Source organism: Vanellus vanellus, assembly GCF_965231255.1.
Source record: "Vanellus vanellus genome assembly, chromosome: 3".
Classification (NCBI taxonomy): domain Eukaryota; kingdom Metazoa; phylum Chordata; class Aves; order Charadriiformes; family Charadriidae; genus Vanellus; species Vanellus vanellus.
This window is the reverse complement of record NC_138907.1, coordinates 1433642-1453391: the sequence shown is the minus strand read 5'-3', so window position 1 is coordinate 1453391 and position 19750 is coordinate 1433642. Positions and strand designations below refer to the sequence as shown.

Here is a 19750-nt window from a genome sequence, read left to right as displayed (position 1 = left end):
AGAACCTAGTTGAATTCTTGAAAGTACGAGCTAGTAGCAAGCAAAATATGCAGTTGAAGAAATGTAGCTGGTCGAGCTACTTGATTTAAAAGGAAAATCTTATTCAATCTGTTACACTCACAAATCGCTGTTTACAAACGTGGTTGTTTTTTTTCTAAAGAATCCTTCCTGTAATTATTGATTCCAGAAGCAAATGTAAAAGATGTCTGTGCCACGTAGTTCTCAGATAGTGTTTGATTTCTCTCAAGATCTTTGTAGTACTGCAAGCGGTGCAGTTTTTGTTCATTTTAATACTAAAGATTGCCACAAATTGCCATTAGATTTGTATTCCCTAGTAACTAAAGTAAAAGTTGTTTTAAATTCTTAATAAAGAAATGCTTTTATTCATGTTTATGCTTTTAATTACTTGATTTATTAAAGGGTTCCAAGCAGTTGTTAAAGTTTTAATATAATGCAGACCAAATAGACTAAGGATTGGAATGCAAAAATAAAGGCAGCAATCCAGATTTGGGCATTTGAGTGGTTATTTAGACTGAAGTGGGCGTATTCCTGCTCCAAGTGTGGTAAACTTTTTTCCTGCTTTCGATACAGTCTCATCCTGTGGAACTTGCTGTTGTGATAAATAAAGCTCAAACAACCCCTACGCACAGAACTTCTGAACTGAATTCTGTACTGGTACCCAGACATAGATGTGAAAAGCAGATGTAATGGCCTGAGAACACAAAGCTACTTTGTTGTAAGGCATTCATCCTATCACCTAGCCAAGATGTGTTGGTGGAAGCAGTGAGATTTCTCTATCATGCTAGCAGACTTTCTTTTGTTTCTGTTTCCAGCTAGTAAGTCTCTGAAAATACGACTTTCTGTTATCTCCCACATTTCCCTTCTTGAGAGGGATTTCGGACTCTGGAGCCTGTACCACAGTCCTTAGCTGCTGTTGCAAGAAAAGAAAAGTTTTGTATGTGGTACATTGTAGCTCTGTAGGGATTCCTATTCTGTGAAATATCTTTAGTGTTTTTTTCATTTCAAGTTATCTTCGGTGGTAATAGTGAAATTGTCTAGCTAGTAAATTTAATTATTTATTTCGTTTTATTGCTTTCTGTAAGACATTTAAAGTCAACAGTGATACTTTGAGGTCAGTAAATACCAGAACAGTTAGGTTTTGTACATGTGTATTTGTGAGATAATTTTCTGAAATACACGCAATGTTTATTAAGTATTTAAGTAGTATTTAAACTCACTTTGTAGCATAGATTGAATGTACTAAGCATACTGTCCTCCTCCAGCAGGCTGCTGCTGCAATCTGTGTATATTGGTCTGTAATCTCGTATCCCCAGGGGCTGTACTTACTTCTTGCTCATTTCTCAATAAGTGTAGCCTCAATGCCAGTGCCTAGGAAGCAGACAGAAAGCAGAGCAGAGGAAAGGAGAGAAGAGGGGGAGAATAGACAAGTGGTGGAAAGGTCAATTTTATTTAATGTGCATGTTATGTAACAATATGCTGAAAGAAATCTAGAAGACGTAATAATTCAGCCCATATTCTTTATTGAAAAAAAGAAATTGAAGGGCTCTCATAAGAGTTGCTACATCAGCATTTTTCATAATTTTTTAGAAAGAAAATAGCATTCACGTGCGGATTGAACACCTTGAACAGTCTGCTGGTGGTTTTGTTGGGTCAGCTTTGCTGGGGTGTGTGGGCCACCTCTTTGACTGCTTTCTGAGGAAAGGGTTTGTAATTAGCTTCAGTATGGTAGGTGGCATTAACCAGTGTCACGGCTGTAACTAAAAGTACCACTACTGAACATACTTCATCCCAAGTGTTAAGTGTCTTCCCCCCTCAACCCACCCTAATGCTAAGAGAAATGCATTTCTCAAAGCATTGTGTTGCTAGCTAATCTCAGGAGTTCCTGCTGCTCCTTCCCCAGTAAGTCAATTTACTTTCTCACTTGAATTTTCATGCCTTTCTCTCCTCTTTTTATTTTTCATTTGCATTTACAGCAAAAAAAAAAAAAAGCTGCATGATTCGGTTTGTCCTCACAAACTAACCCCGAACCATATGTAGCTCAGATCTTTTTTTTACTCCAAATTGTCACCTTTTTTATTCTCTTCCTCATCTCTTTACAGAGGAAAAGTCAGTAAGCACAATCATCTTTTCTGCACTTTGCATTTATAATAGTTTTGCTGCCTCTCCTCTATTCTTTCTGTTTCCAGAAAGAGCAGGGTCTGGTTTGGGTCTCTAGCAGTGAAAAACATAGCTTTGTTCATATGACATCCTCTCACCCTTCCTTGTGCATTCCAGACCCCCAGAGTAATTTCTGTCCATTTTCTAGACTTTCTACCACTTACACTGCTCATATCTCTGTCTCTAAACGTTACAATTTGTCTAAGGATATTTTATAAAACTTAACTTCTGCAACTAGGAGTTACATTCTAGCTTTGTAACTTGGGAATTTTAAATATTTGAATGGGTTACTTTTTCGTATAGCTTTCTTGGGAAAGGAGTTCACGTTCTGAGGTCGTGCAAATATTTTGTGTTTTAATTAAATCAACAGAAGTTGAAGAATCTCAGCAGCTGGAAAATTCAACAGGAACAGAAGCTACGGGCCTATTTGTAGACCAAGAGCAGCAGCTAACTCGAAGTAGCAGCACTTCAGATATTACAGATCAGTTTCCATCTGATTTTTTTCAAGGTAATTTTGATAAAATGTAGTGATGCTGTACTTCTGAAGAAAAAGTGTTGGGACTTGTACAGCCTCATAAATGCTACTTTGCTTTCCAGCTCTGTTCTATAATGTTTTTTTTTATCTCATTTTCTTAGCAAATATATTGATGATATCTTGTGGAAAGAACTGTTTTTAAGAAGTTGCAGACCACAAATGCAGGATGTGACCTTTTATAAAGCAGGGTCGTTAAAAATGAAACCTTTGAATGTATGCGTTCTGTATGTAACTCTCAAATGTGTTTTTTTTTTTTTTTTAATCTGGCTTGCATTTAAATTTTGTGTATTAAAGTTAACAGTTCTGCTTCTATTCCTGTCGTGTAAGTATGTTGTACTTATGAAGGATTTTTCAAAACATCATGTATTCCATTTTAGTATGTTGTGTTACTTCATTTAGCTATAAATAGAAGAAGTTACCTGTAAACATAGCTGAAATTTTCATATAATTTGTACTTTGGTCCCACAAAAATCTGTATTTCTTGTTTACTTTCAAAAATTTCCAGGTAAAAAGGCTGGGAGTTCTCATAATTTAACTTCTTCAGACTCCAGATCAGTTCAGGAAAATAAGGGATATACAAAGAAGGAACATGAAGCTGAGCAAGTAAGGCGAAATAGAAAGTGATTATTGATAAGACTCTAACAATGTTTTCCTTCTAATCAGATGCCTTTTAGTATTTAGAAACTCTAGCAACTGAAAGCGTGAAAAATCATTAATCACATTTCTAGTATGGAATCTGGACTTGAGCTGTAGCTGTTCATTGTGCTATTCGATATGATCATTCTGTGTCTCCTGATTTTGTCAGTTGCTTATGCAGTTCTACGTAATTCTAGTCTCACACAAGACTTTTTTGTGCTTTTTTTATATTAAATGTAAACAAGAATTTCATAACTTTTAAAATATAAATAATTCATGGCTTTTATAGAGCTACAGTACACTGGAATAAATGTTTGATGATTTAAAGTGCTGGGGAAAATGCCTTCTTTCAGCACAATTTGTATCACCAGCTATGTATTGCAGATGTTTGTATAAGTCAACATTAGGACAGGCAAGCTTTGTAAATTTTTAATGCAACTTTTGAATAAACAGTAGAAATAATAAACGACTGAGGCTGATCATCTTTGTGGAGGTATAATGCAACACAGCATGGAGGACTTGAAGCTGAATCTCATCTTTGGACCTTGGCTTTCCTATACATCTGCACTTGAAGTACCATTAACACGTAGCTCTAGAAAGGAGACACCAGACATTTTCTGCAGAGTACTTTCATTAATCACTTCAGGAATAACAAAGTGCCTCTAAAAGGAAGGAAAGCGTAGTGCACTTTGCATGGTGGAGGAGAGGGAGAGAAGTAAGCTCAGTAGTTGAGCAAATTAAAAATTAACCTGTTTTAATGGCATGTGTTACAGGTATATGCTGCTGGGCTGTTACCAGTATTGCACTTTCACCCTTTTTGCAAGTGAAAGCTGGGGTTTGACCGTATATTCACTGCATAACTTGCTAATGTGAGCCAGTTTGACTTAATATCGCAACCCACTGAAATATTGTCATCACTGATCACTAAGAGCCAGATTTGCCAGGGAAGAAAAAGACCGCTCTGCAGTCTATCCGGCAGCGCAAGCAAACATGTTTCTTGGGAATCATTGTCAATTCTCTCTGTTTTTCAAAAAAAAAAAAAAAAAAGAAGAAAAAAAAGAAGAAAAAGAGGGAGAAACCCTACAATGTTAGATAAAGTAATAATAATAAAGTAATAATTAAATATTTAAAAATAGTGATACTAATAATTGCAAATATTAAAATGGAATTTCAGAAATTTAGAGTAGAGATTCCTTCAGCAGTTAGATCTAGTACGTTCCTAGGGGTGAGGCGTTGGGGCTTTTTGTTGCATATTTGCGATGGAAAACATGATACTATCTTTCTGGCAGTAATTAAGTTTTGCTATTATAGATGATGAGGAGTTGCAAGAAATGTGAATTTGGAGGTGAACTGACTGATGTAAAGAAAACCAATTATGCTTAGGGACAGAGCAGTATTGTCTAGAAACAGAAAATTGTCTGAAGGGTTTTCAGCAAGTAGGCTATAAATCCATTTGGTGAAGAAGGTGGTAAACAAAAGATCAGGTGTCTTTGCATAGGTTGTTTTGCAACACAGTAATGCCCTGACATAAGAGATGACTACTAATTTCTTCCTGAAAGATTTTTTGATACTTTAAAAATTATTGAATGATTTCAGGTTTGCGGAAAAACAAAAGTAAAAAGTTCTGCTTTTTGATACGAAAACTGAGTATAAGAAAGGGAGGATAACGACTGGAATTGAAAGCATGATGGTCTCCTTAAGGCATGTAAAGATATTTGGGTATTCTAAATAGTCTTGAAAATATCTTGACCAAGTTGTAATGCATTTCTAATAACAGTGTGTGTATCTTGAATTTGCTAAAATGTGATGTAGTTCTCAAATGTGTTATAAGCTGAGATTAATTTTTTTTTCTCTGAAGGTACTAGTACGAAGAAGCAGTAGTACAGCTGAATTAGATTTGAAAGCAGATTTGCAGCAATCACATGGAAATTATAGAGAGAGAGAAAAAAGTGAGTTCCAAGAAATACAGTATTTTTCTTAAGTGTAGCAATTGAAATCAGTGTCATAATTTTGTCTTGTTACAGATATATTAGATGCTTTTCTCATCATGGTTTGCTAATGTAGTCTTTAAAAACAGGGTCGGTGATCTTTATTAATCTCCTTCTTGCTTTAGGTGAAAGCGTTAGCAGTGACACATCCATTGGCTATAATAATGAAGTAGAGATTGCACTCATCCCCTGGCAAGGTTCTGAAGAAGACCATGAAGTTAATGCATCAGCAGATGTTTGTGTGGATCCTGATGCACCTCGCTGGCTTCAGCTTAGTCCTTCAGATACTGCAAATTTAACAGGTACTGTAGTCCAAAAAATGTATTCGCTATTTTAGATTTTTATCTCAGAAAGGGGTTTATACAGTTCAGTTTGCTTATAAAAAGTATGTTTCGTTTGGCACGTATCACCAAGTTTTGTTCATAATGTTCATTCAGAAATGAGATTTGAATACCCAGAGTTTAAGGAATTTGGATAATCAGACTGAAGCTGACATAGCTGCCAATTGTGGTCCAGAAAATGGTCACACAGTTGAAAATAATTGTGTTTCTTACCGTGTCAGATTACTACTAATCAGGTGAGATGCGATAACTGATCACTTTGGCTCTCTTAGTCTGCCGCAGTGTTCAGGTGAAGTAATTCATTTATATTTTAAGTTAATAGAGTTTATTTCATAGCAGAATGGTCAAGCGAAATTCCTTGCTATATATTTTGACTGATAGGAAATAACTGCTTAATTCACAATAACGTCTCTCATCTTAATCCTGTTACCCTCCTTATTTATACTTCAAAGCACACAACACCCTATACTCCAGTAGGATGTGGTAAGTGGCGTTCTCAGAAGAGTTAATTTGGAAGTAAAAGGGCTTTACCTTTCCATTTTATTTATGGTGTCTTTAAAGTGTACAACACTCATGATTATTTATTGAAAAGGTATTTATTGTAAAGGTGCCTTCTCATCTAATAATGTGAGTTAGAGATACTATTTCAATAACTTCATGCAGTAACATATGAAACTATCTTATAGGCTGGTTTTGCTAGCCGATATATAGTGTCAAGGCTATGGTTTTCATATTCACTCTTTCTTTGAAATATCTCTAATTTAATGAACCAGCACACCTAGTTCAACAGTTCAGACTGCCATTGTAGGAAAGGTAACATGTAATATAGTATATGGTAAGGATTATTATGTCTGATAAATTCATTGCTTTCTTTACATCTGTGATGCAAGACACTGCTCCTTTGTGTGTACAAAGAGAGTGAATTACATAAAATAACTTGAAAGAGGTAGCATAGACTAAAAAGAAAAAAATGAGATAACAAGTGTATAATTGCCCAACAGGGCCAATGTGGCCTTACTGCATTTCTGGTTCTCACCCAAGTCACAAAACTTTGTTTTGCTGAGGAAAACTTTATGGTGTAAGGCAAAAAAATACCGTGATGCCACCATCGAACAGCATAGATGCAATTTGTCTGATGATAGATCTGTTGAAGATCAATCTAATGTGCTTGGTAAATAACGTCTGGTTTAGCCCTTTGGGAATTCATAATGCTACAACAAATAAAAAAAGCAAAAAGCAAAAAAAAAAAAACAACCCAAACCTTTTTAAAATATAAATTCAAGCAAACATAAAAACATCTAAGATGGCTTTTATTTTGCGAACCTTCTTTGGGTTCTGGGAGGACACAAGTTACTTCCCTCTGCCTGTGTAGGGGTTTCCTGTAACTTTCCTTGAAACGTTGGCGGCTGAGCACGGCATGGCACCATGGTGGACCATAGGTCTGATTCTCCCTCAGACAGGCTGCTATGCAGGTTTCCCTGGTCTGATGGAAGATAATGTAACAGCTCTTGTCACTAAAATTTGCGCTTCAGTGTGGATTTTTTCTTTTACTGTTTAAGCATATTAATTCCGTTCTCCTGACAGTCTTCACAAAACCCTACTTTCCTTCTGTGTTTGCATACTGCTGTCTCAGGAGCTGCTTCTGTAGAAAATGATAATGCCTGAGCTTATTCTTTATCACTAGTAGTGTATGCTCTTTATTTCCTTTGTTCAGTTCCATTTCCAGGTCATTTTATACTGTGTGATCTTAAAAATAGAAAGGACTCTTAGCAATAGGAATATTACCTGTAGAAGAGCCAGTTATTGATTGAATAAATCTCTGAGTACATGAATGTTCCATTTAACTGCATTTGCCTCCCTGCTAAAAAACCCCAACCCTTGAGTGGGGGCAGGCTGTCTGATATAAAACTGATCTATAGCTGTGTCATCTCTGTGTGGAAGCCCTTTATCCGACATTTTCTGCCATTTTATATTTTATATCATGTGCTAGCTTGAGCAATGAAAAAGGGAGATAGGATTTAGTGGGAGAGAATACTTTTGAGATGGAAGATGGGAAGAAGGAGTAATATTCCTGTTTTACTGACCAAATTTATACTGTACGCTGCATTTCGAATTAATGGAAATTGAACTTTTTTAAATTTACAGACAGTAGTGAATTCCTTGCTGATGACTGCAGTATAATTGCTGGTGGAAGCCTTATTGGTTGGCATCCTGATTCTGCCGCTGTGTTATGGAGGAGGATCTTGGGAATTCTTGGAGATGTGAACAATATACAGTCACCTAAAATCCATGCAAAAGTTTTTGGGTATCTTTACGAGTTGTGGTATAAACTTGCAAAGGTATTGTATGTGATGCTTACATCTAATGATAATGATTTTTCTTGTAGGTATCCCCAATAGAGAATGTTCCTGTTCAATGACAAGAGAATTTAGATTAGTTAATTTAAATGGAGGGAGGAGACAGTAGGAAAGAAAATGGAGGTACAGAATAGAATACTACAAACATTGGTATTCGGTGTAAAAGCCCATGGTTTGACCTAAAATGGTAATATATAGGGAAGCACTGTAGAACAAGCTTTCCTGGTAGTTTTGGCTTAAGTTAGAAACTCCATAGCACAGGTTTTAGTGCGTTTAAAGTAAATCAAATAAAATGCAAAAGTAATAATGTGAAATAAAGAGCATTAACAAAATAAGCTATCATTTTTATTAACTCGCCTCTTTTAAAAACATTAGATACGGGACAACCTTGCTATAAGTGTGGACAATCAGTCTACTCCCTCTCCTCCTGTCTTAATTCCTCCTCTCAGAATATTTGCATCATGGTTATTCAAGGTAAGTTATATCTAAAATTTTTACACGTAAGTATTTTCTTCTGTATCTGTACTGAATTTGTGTATGTTTAGTTGCGCTATTATTAATTTTTACAATCACTGGCTAAGATGATGAATCCCCTCCAAAGGCTATTTGGACTTGAATCTATTTAAATAAATACACAGAACAGATTTGCTCTATAGAAAATCTGCTGAAGATGCAGTTGTGTGTTAGCTGGCTACTAGGAAAAAAGTAATAATGCAAGGTTTTTGCTCTTTTCAGGCAACTACCCTGCCAAATGAATATAAAGAAGGCAAACTTCAGGCCTACAGGTTGATCTGCGCGATGATGACTAGGCGTCAAGATGTTCTGCCAAATTCTGATTTCCTGGTTCATTTTTATTTTGTGATGCACCTTGGCTTAACAAGTGAAGACCAGGTACAAGCTTTACTTGACAAAAAAATTAATCTATTACTGTGTGCTGATGGTAATATCTGTATTTTCATATTTGAAGATCTGAAGCAGAAAGGAAGCAATGCTTTGCAGCAATTCTTGCATGAAATTATCCTGTGTAGTCTAGGCTGTACCTCTCTTTAGATTATGCAGTCCTAGCTTTCTCATTACTCTCCCAGTTGTAAATTTTTTAACACCTACTTACTTGTGACTTATTGTCACAACTGCATCACAAACGCTGGTTGATGTTTCTTTCTTGTTTTCCTGACATTTCTGTGGAATAATCTGTGATGAGTTTCTGTCCATCTGCACTGCACATTTAGTAGTTGAGTCAATCGGGTCACGTTAAAAATGTTAAAACACTCAGTTGATATTAAGTCTTGAGCTACACTGTGTGTTTGACCAGTATGTTTAAACTTTTGGTTCTACCAGAGCAGGAGCCTTGTGTGTCCAGTGGCCGTACCACGCTCCTGTACGAACTGTGATGCTGGGAAATAGGTGCTTCCAGAGCAGATGCTGGAGTTGGTCTGTTGTTCGCACTGCTCCCAGCTCACGTTACATATGTTTTTACCTTCTATCATGAGGCAAGATGCTAGACACAGTCTTGGGCAAAGGAGAGGCTGTAAAGATCTTCATGTTGATTTTTGAGCAGTGGCTGGTCTCAGCATGCCCATTTGAATACTTTGTGCCATTGCTTGTAAGGACATAATCTAAAATTAGAATTAACGTTGTCCTCTCCAAACTTTTCCCCTTCAAGATAAGTCTTTCAGGGGATGTTTAAAACTGTCATAGCGCTCTTTTTAACTGGTGCAAAGGGGACTGAAGGGAGAACTGAGATGGAAGGTTATCTTATCACTGTAACCAAGAGGTTACACAACATTCTGTTTCTGTGGATAAATATTGTTTCTAGGTCCCTGTGTCCTGGGTTGGCCTAATTAATAAAGTGTTCACTAGGAAATGAGGAAAAGACTTAATCTATCAGGATATAAGAAGATTATTGGGCCACAGAAACAGTTAAATACTTATAAAAACTATAAGAAATACTCTTTAGACAAAGTGGAGAATACCTAAAAACATTTTTGTGTTTTTATAGCTGTAGGAGTGAGTTTTCTTCCTTAAAAGAAATAGTCTAATGAAAGCAACGGCTAGAGCTGTGCTGTGGGTGCCAGCAGAGGGCACACAGAGCCCTTCATAAATCCTGTAGTGGTCATTTCTGCTGCTTCTGAGAGTTATTTCTGGTGCTTTTAGTAAGTCAGTAGGAAGAGTCTTGCACAGGTTTGGTTATTTCTGAGATGAAAGAGAGAAATAATGAATTGTTACCGGGCTTTTGCCCTCTGAATCTCAGTTCCCCTCCTGAAAAGCTAAAGCATTTGGAAAAATCTTCCTTTTAAATAGATAATGGGCGGGGAAGGGGGGAGAATAGAAAGGAAAGGGTTTTCTACTGGAAAAACCTAAGAGTTCTGGCTGATGTTGAAACTTAGGAAAAAAACCAATAAGCATCCGCTATGTATAAAGCACAAATGGGGAAAAATAAAAGTGTAGTGGGAACTCCTCGTTTTGCCACTCTTACTCATTACTCTCAGGTAACATATTATCTTGTTACTCTTTCAGTAATGCCATTCAGATTTCAGACAGTTTAACACTGCTTGGTATACAGAGTAAATTCATTACCCTACCAAAAAAAAAGGCTGTGTGGTAAGACCTGCTGATCAGACCCCTGAATTTGAAAAACCACGCAGCATTAAATCCTCTCACATAAAACACGCAACTCAAGAAACTTGAAAGCCTGATGTAGACTACATTTTAAAGAAGATAATCACTTTTATATTTGGAAAAACAAAGACCCTTAAATCTATGTAGCAGTCACTGTCAACACAGGGCCTTAAGGGAAGAAAATATTGGTAGTTTTGAGACTTAGGTTGATTTCATCTGCACATGGTCACAATCTGACCAGATTTTCGGAGGTGTTCAGCTGTTGGCAGTTCCTTTTTTTGAAGCTAAGGGGTGCTCTATTTTTTGAAATCTGATGGCTTCCTGGAGAACTGTTTCCTGTATAGAAACTAGGAGTTTTTAAAAATCTGGACTTAGTGGTAGTTGAGCTGATTTTTACCCTGTTTATTGCGTGTTAATAATAGGTCCACAGATTTTTAAGCCTCTTGCTGCTGTGCACATTGGATTTCAGTCCTTGTGCAGAGTTACAATCCAGAAGTTAAAGGAGATGAAGAAATGAAGACTGCGTAGTGAAGGCAGACCTCACATTGCACATCATTCCAGGATTTCCCAGATATTTTGCGTGCTGATGCTGCTCTTTTGTTCTTCATTGCCTCACTCAGTTTTGCTTTTTTTGCCTCTTGGTGGCACACTTGACCACAAGTTTTTTCTTATGTTACTGTCCTTCTAGTTTTGCTTTCCTTTACTAGGAAACTGGTTGAGGTGTTAACTCATGGTGCTTTGGAGCTTGGATTCTCATGCAACACGTTGATATGAAGCATGATCCTTATACCTATTTCTGTATTTCCGGTATGATTAGCTTCAAGGTGCTTGATGGGTGTTGAGACTACTCAGACAGTTTGCATGCTGAGGGTAACTACAAATGCAGGAATGCATTGTAAGAGGCAGAAGTCCCTCCTCTGATAGCTGCAAAGAGGAACAAAGCTTGAAGTGTGCGTTGCGAAGCACTTTGCTTTCATAGGGTCTCACAGCTTCGTGTAAGAAACAGGATGATATACAATGAATGCAACACAGTACCGGTACCGATTTAGTGCGTTTATTTTTTGTACTTCTCAGTGATTTTTGTATATGCTGTTACTGGATAAACTTCTTAGAGGGTGTGATATCATGGGGTGCAAGGATCACTGGAAAGTAAATCCTAGTTCTTCATAACACTGCCGAATCCCACCATGCCAAAGCATGGTTTCTAGGATTCAAGTTATTGCATACCAAAATAAACTTTGGTGCCGATTTTTTTTTAGCACGGGTTGTTTTTATTTGCTAAGCACAAGCATAAATTTCTCACTCTTAAGGAACATTAACAGGAGAAAGGAGAGGGGTGGTTTCTCATGGGGGAATTTTCCTTCTGTATGTATGACCAGTGCACTTTAAAATGTATAGGGGAAAGCAGAGGTAGACCAACTCCAGGAAATCACATTGGCTACTTAAGTAGAGCTTTTTAAGTGACTACCTAATTTTTAAAAATTACAGTCGGAAACCTCTTTGACCAGAATGTGATTATCAATGTTGTAGTTAGCATCAGAAATGTTTCTTTTGAAATATATTTCTCTTTCCACTCCTCCCTTAAGGATATAAGTATACAAAATTTCTGCTGTGTTGTGTGGATTTTGGTGTTGATAGAAAAGCAAAAGAATACAGTTTTTAATATGGCTAGAAATTAATACAGTATTATTCCTGGCAAGTGCAACCTAAATTTGCAGACTTGTCTCGTGGGGTATATAAAAGACCAATGCAGGCTTATATTTTATAGAAAGCTCCCATGGTATTCTGAATTCAAGATGTAGCAATTAGCTTAGCAGATGAGAAAGGAGATAGTGAGGTAATGAGCTGCATCTAATTTGTCCATGTGGAAGTGTCTAACAACAAACATCTCTGTAGGAAGAAGTGAACAATTCTCTGCAACAATTGCATCACCTTTTCAGGTGGGAGAAGTGATTGCATAAACGGCAGTAACAGAGTAAGTCACAGTCTGGTGTTGTAATTACTTCCAGCTTGCAAAGGGGCCTGAGGTCAAGGGGCAAGTGACCGTCTGCGGGATGATGATTCTCCACCTCTACCACTCAAGTCAGTGGACGTTTTCCTGATGCTATAGTGAGCCTGGATTTTTTTCCTGCAGTTTTTAATGAATCAAGTTCACTGAGGCTCACCACCGCCCCTCCCTGACCTCCAGTGTAAAGAAAAGTGAATTTGGACGTTAACTACCACACTGTGGGTTAGTGGAGGTAGTTCACCTACAGTTGCTCCAATTCCTTACCCCTGTTCCAGTGACTGCAACTATACACGTCTTGATTTGGACAATAAATATACCTTTTTAAATTAAACCAAAGTCTAATATTGCAATGCACAAATTTTACAAGTACCTGAGCTGGGAAAGGAAGTGTATATTATTATTGCTACTGGTTGATTACTGTAGCAGTAATTTTTGCTTCATGAACTCGAAAAGGTACATAAGCATCTCTTTACTTCGTAGCTTCCTTGTTTTTGCTGAAGAACAAAATACGATTCCGAAATACTACTAACACTATTCACCCCCCTTCTCAGAAAAGCAACTGTTGAGATAATTCTGATTCCTCAGTTCTGGTACTTTTTATACTTAAATAATCCTTCTAGATTACTGGTGTTTGTTTCCGAAAATTTCTATGGATTTTTGTGTCACTGTCTTATTTCTGTCTAAATTTGCACTCGAGAATGCAGTGTGAGTTAGGTGCTTACCCTGTAGTTACGTTGTAAAAGAAGAGGCAGGTTTTCAGTATTTTCCAAGTTTCAAACTCCCAGCTGTTTAGTGTCATTTTTTTTAATAAAGTGTCTCGCCCTGCTCCGGGGGCTTTAGCATCAGTTCATGCGCTTCACGTAACCTATTGACAACACACGCCACTGTGGTTTTGCCCAGTAGTCAGAGGTTCTCTGAAAAGTGAGCTAACAGGTTAGTTATTTTCCTGACTTTTGAAGCGTATTTGAACAAATAAGTGTAATAAATGTACAGTTATACTGGCTTGCCAGAGTATCTTTGGAATAGAATGCTTATATATAAGAAAATATTAAGGAACATAATAAAAAGACTTCAGAAATTCTCTGTGGAAAGCACAACTAATAGACAAGGAAAGAGGCTGTGCTGATGGGTTTTTTAGTGTAGTGATGTTAAGGGAAGAACAAGCTTTGAATATGGAAGGGAAAAAAAAAAAAAGCCGAAATCCCAATGACTTGACAGATGTCCTTGGTGATTAAATTTCAGCACATGCAGACTGGACTGCCCGCAGAACGCAGCCCAGCTGTAGCCAGAGAAGTTAACAGCTATGTTTTTAGCTTGATTCCTTTTAGTAGTAAAAGGATAACTTAGATGAAATACTCCATAAATAAAGATGGCAACATACTAACGTACATTATGTTTATCTGTAAGCCTCTTAATTTGTTTAAAATACACTGTTGCTAATTATGGCAGGGAAGCTACACCAGTTATGCGGTAAATTTATATAGAAACACTGACTATAGCTGATTGTGTGAGTGATGGCTAATTTATAACATGAAGCATTTTTTTAGTAGTGTTGCTACCAGAGAAGCCATATTAATTACCTATTTGTATTAACATTGATCTGAAGTTTTTTTGTTTTTAAAAAAAAAAGTACTTGTGAGTGAGCTTTTATACCTTTCTGTTAAGTTCGTATTCAACAGTGAGGAGCAGCGTACAACTTATAGACTGCTCAGCCATTAGTGCTGTTTGCTGGGACATGTATTAGCTGGGTAGAGCATTGTCTTCTAAAGGTACAATAAATGAGCAGTTTTGCTTTTGTATGCTGTGGAATAAGTATTTCTTGCCCGGATTTCTGCCTGGTAATGTTGCACATGAGGACCCTTAGTTGTACAGCATTTAGAAGCCATAACATGTTTTAGATTCCTTTCCAGACTGCCATTTAGAAGAAAATAATCATAATATAGTCTATGAAGGCTTAGATTCCCATATTTTAGTTTCTTGTGAGTTTCTTCCAATGGCTACTGGGATTTTCTCCCTCTTTTAATTTCCCCCATATCTCATTTTCTGTAGAAAATTTGCCTGTGTGCCCCCGTTATGTGCTTTATGAAAGCTTTGGAAAGAGCATTAACAGACAGCTTGTTTTCAGTAGAGACAAAAATACAAATGCCAGGATCTCACAGGAGATCCTGCATACCCCTCTGCTCACTCATAGTAGGATAAATTGGAAGTGCTGGAGAAAAAGAGCTGCTAGGATTGACTGGAAGAAAGTAAGAACCAGGTAGTGCCAATTGTAGGAGCTGTATGTTCTGGAACAATTTTGGTAGTTGTGTGTTTTTTTTTTTTTTTTTTTTTTTAATACTTTTGCTCTTTCTAAATTGCTTCAATCCTACCCAAATTACTGTTTCTTAGTTGTTGTTCTGTCTCTTCTGTATTCCCAGCACTATCTTGCTGGAGATCCTGCTGCTTGTAAGCTACTTTTGTGAGGATTTTCTGAACTCTGTCCAGAATAGAAATAGAGTTTTTGAAATAGAGGCAGCATCTCTCTTCCTTCCATTTTGCTCACACCTTTTCTTCCACCTCTCCAGTCATCGTTGTAGCTTTGGGATCTCCCAAAGTAAGTTTCTTTGTTAATATGTCCCTGCAATGCAATGCTGTTTCATCATCCGTCGTCCTTAGCTCTCTACTTGACTTCTCCCTTTCCCTCTGCTTATCTCAGTGGAGCTGTGTCTTCAGGATCCGTCCGTTTCCCTCTGTGTGCAGTTGTGCTTCTTTGCTTCAGACGTGTTTTACTTCAACTTCTTGCTTAGCTGTTATCATGTGAGGTTACATGGTAAATTCTGAGAGTGACTATTTTAGGCAAATCAAGGTTTAACCTGTTTGCCATTTTTGGGGATGTTCTAATAAAAATGTGCAAAACAATCCCTTCTCCTCTACATGCCTTCCTCTATCTTGAAAACTGATACAGCACGCAGGTGAAAGTGAAAAGTGTTAAGAGTGCTGCTAATTGCCACCTAAGGTGGGGGACCTGCCTTCCCGCTGTGCATCACTGGGAGCTCCTTTACCTGTCCTCTCAGAGGTGTGCTCACCTTCCCTTCCCTAAAACCACCTTCCCTCTAAGCACTTAACCTCGTGCTCTGCAGGTGCTTCAGTGTTGCCACCTTGGCTTCTCACGATCGGAGGCTTCGAAGCGGTCCTGCCAAGGGGCATTTGGGAGAAATCCGCATGGTGACACAAAGTCAGCTCAACGTTTCAAGCTGTGCCATGAACTAGTAACTGGGTTCTCGGTACCTGTAGCAAATAGGTATTCAGATATTTCCCTCTCAGTGTGCATGAGCTTAAAATATTTCTTCCGATTTGAAGTATATCCTTAATCCCAATGGTCTCCTAGGTTGTGAAAATATCAAACGTACTCTAAAAGGGGAGAAACTTGAAAAATTCCGTTGACTTCGTTTTTCTGATCTCTGTTAATAGGGCATCTGAGCACCTTTCTGTCAGCACAAGGGCTTTGGGGTGGGGGGGGGTTGTTATTAATATGACTTTAAAAGATAGAGCTTTCTAATATAGTTCAGAGGGGAAGGAGCAATTACCAGCAGGTGACTTACGCAGTAATCTGTCAGCTTTAGCACTTGTGAATAGCCTTATCCATGTTTTACAAATGCGGTGTTACTCTGTTTTTTAATCTCTCTCCCTACTGTGTTCCAGTCACAAGATACTTTAGCAAATACAACTTTTTTTGAGGTTAGATTTAAATGACAGATCGAAATGGATTTTTCTGACAAGCTAATTTTTTGCTTTCTGAGGGAGTCAAAACACTTCATAAATTTTTATTGGAACCTAATTTCTGACAAGTTAACTCTTCCCTAAAATGTAACGATAGCTGGGAGAACTTGGAAGGAGTAAATGGAGGTGCTTGTTCCTTTAAAATAAAAAGGAAGATGAAGGATTCACCACTTAAGTCTTGTGTAAATTAATAATCTTTCCTGTGCTGTAAATTTCAGCCCCTAATGAGGTGTCTCTCAGTGAAGAACAGAGTGAACTGTAAGTGAAAAATCCATGTTGTTCCTGTTGAGGGACAATTGGAAACGTGATGCAGGCAGATGGCAGGCTATTTGGTTACACCTGTAATCTGCAAAAGCTTGAACAAAAATTAGGTGAAGAATATTTTTGTAATTGACCTTTCAGTGAACTTGCATAATTTTTTTTCCCCGCTTACTCAGTGGATGTTTATGACCTTATTATTTGGATTACTAGATTGATCTATACTGAAATATTATGCCATTTATAGGGTTAATGCATTTGAGAAGGACATGCATGTGATTGCCCCCTTCTGTCCCCTCCTCCCCATTTTTAACACTACAGAGCATCATTTTGAATTGAAATAGTCCATAATGGTCCTTTTTTCACATTTCTTTAACAACATGAACACTAAATTATAGCTGTGCAATTATGTAAACAATGGAAATGCTTCCAGAATGAATACTTCCTTTTAAATTTTCATTTTGTGTAATTGCTGAAAGGTTTGGAGCCATAATAAACCAAAATTATTTTACACATTTATCGTTCTAAAGGTCAATTATGAAAGAAGTAAAGAAACAACACTGTACAGAATGAGTAAACCAATTTCTATTGCCATCACCATATGTTTTTCTTATTGCTTGTGTTTTTCCAGTTACTGTGTACATAGCATTCAATTAAAGTGATTCATTTACTAGGCTGTAAGCTGCTGAACAGAGTTTATATTTATAGAGCAGCGCTTTGAAGGGAAGGAAACAACTCGCCTCTGTTTGAATTACCTGATTTTTGCAACATCACCGATACAACATATGTTCTCACTTGGTCTCTTTCTCATAAGCCTGAATCTTCCGATAAGCTCGCAATGCTACTGAATTACTGCGTGAAATCACGCTTTTATTGTTAGCTGGGTTGTGCATGAAAGTGTGCTAATTGGGAAATGGGAGAAAAACTGTGACATTTTACCTGTAAGCGCCTTCCTGGGGTGTGGTTTCTTTCCTGTCCCTTCTGTAAGCTCAAGTAGAACAACAATATTATATTCGGGACATACTCTGCCTCGTATTAATTTAAATGAAGTCACTCAAACTGTCACAAATTTATGCTGAAATGCCGGAGATGAAAAATGGCAGTGGAAACTAATGAACGCATTTTTGTCTGGGCTCTTATGTACTCGTGTGTTGTTAACTTTTAAGTTATGCGTGTGACCTATCACCGTGGCGTATGGTCTGTGCTGTGAATTCATCAGTTTGAAGCTATATAATAAAAAAGAGAAATCGAGGATTGTTTCATTAGCTTTTCAAAATAAATTTCTCAAAGGTTTTTTTACTATGCAAAATTATTTTCTTGTAGTAGTACATCTCATAAACACCAAGTAGATCCATGCAACCACATTCTTACGGCTTTTTGGAAAGTGTGTGTTGTCACAGCATTTGTTAAAGTTGTATTAGTTATGCTGTGCCGTAAACTCAGGTATTAATATATTGAAGTAACGGTTTTGCAGTTTCTATTTTATCCTCATTTTCTAATTGTTCTATGCAATGACCATAGTTAACAGTCGACGAAGCCGGATGATCGTTACAGTGGTATTTAACAGATGGGATTGATGGAGCGAGGACAGGAGTTAACGCAGTTGTTTGTAGCAGGTCTTTGTACTTCCTACGTTCTGTTACCTTTCAGGCCAGGTTAGCCAGGGCTCTTTTATTGTGGCATATGTCAACAGAAGTGTACTCCCATCTGCTGCTCTGTAGTTTGATGCCCAATTATTCAGAGACCAAACACATCGCAGTACCTGGCTCCGTTCGTAATTACAGGTGCGTTGTGTTGTGAGGAGCGCCGTGCATTAATCAGACCCTTAATTGTAAAAAGGTGGGTCTTTTGTTCTCCTCGGAGGGTGAGTTTACCGCCCACTTTATGAGTTGCTGCATCCATCTGCTCTCTTTTTGAATGTTTGCATTGACTGATATTGACTTTAAAATGTATCAAAGGAAGTGATTAAAACTAGTTTAAACATTAACTCGAGTGGCATTTTAGCTTATTCAGGAAAGTGAAAGCATTATCTGCTACTATGTTAAAAACTAGTATTATTGATTCAAAATATATAACACAGTTCTTTCATAGGATGTTATTGCTGTAAATAGTTAGCAGAACAATAAATAGGTTTTGTCCAGGTGTTTAGCAGTGCTTTGAGAAAATACTAGTGTAGTTAAAGCGTATCTTCATATAGAGAAAAATCAGCTTGACTTTTTTAGTTTCTGATGTAGAAATTAAACATACGGACACATTCTGGAACTAAATGTAAGTTCAAGCCTTCTTTAACACATCATAAAACCAGTAAAGATGGACACTGAAAATGGTTTTCCTTTGCAACTTTTCTTTGAAATTCTGTTGAGACAAAAAGTAATTTTCTACTCCATATAGAAATAGCTTTATCTAATTCTTCAGCAAATATAATGTTGCAGCTAAGGATTATATAGATTTTGTGCCTAATTTTAAACCTGCTGAAACCTTGTGGGAAGGAAATCTTCAGTCAAATACAGGAACTTTGCTCTGATTTGGAGAGACTGTGAAGAATTGAAATGTGGAAGGATTAAAGTTGAAACGCTTATCTTGAATGTCTTCTCTGCCACAGGGTAATGAGAGCAAAGCTGTGGTTGGTGGTCGGTTCATTCACATCTAGTGCCACCTCTTAAAAACAAAAAAAAAACCCTCTGTTCCTTCAAAAGTTCAGCAAAACTCTTTTTTCCCCGAAGCTTATCTGTGTTTGCTATCTTAATTATTTAGAAGAAGATTGACTTAGAATAATCTAGTTAGTATAGATTTATCTGTGTTACTGTGTTGTGTATGATCACTTCTTGCATTTGACATCGCTGTATTTTCTCAACTAGTCCAGAATAGCTAAAAAACCCCATATGTGCTGGGGCAGCCTACCAGTAGTAAGCCACCTGCTGTCAGGTACCGCCTTGAGCTCCTTCAGGGCAAAGGTGGCAGTCATTTGTGTCATCTCGTGTTTTTATGGCTACAGAATTTTGGGTAATGTGATTTTAGGAAATACCTTATTTGGAGTGGTGTAATGCTTCATTTTAAATTGATTTTTAAAT

The 19750-nt window shown here is 37.3% G+C and overlaps 1 protein-coding gene across 1 annotated transcript in view; it reads left to right on the top strand.

The window, feature by feature from the left end:
• The window catches only part of RALGAPA2 (Ral GTPase activating protein catalytic subunit alpha 2), a 135342-nt gene that overhangs the window by 41051 nt on the left and 74541 nt on the right, over positions 1-19750 (top strand). Inside the window, exons 17-23 of the mRNA XM_082480160.1 lie at positions 2549-2686; positions 3219-3316; positions 5208-5298; positions 5463-5639; positions 7824-8017; positions 8411-8509; positions 8771-8926. Of these exons, the coding sequence (XP_082336286.1) occupies positions 2549-2686; positions 3219-3316; positions 5208-5298; positions 5463-5639; positions 7824-8017; positions 8411-8509; positions 8771-8926 (953 nt within the window). The remainder of the gene's footprint in view (positions 1-2548; positions 2687-3218; positions 3317-5207; positions 5299-5462; positions 5640-7823; positions 8018-8410; positions 8510-8770; positions 8927-19750) is intronic.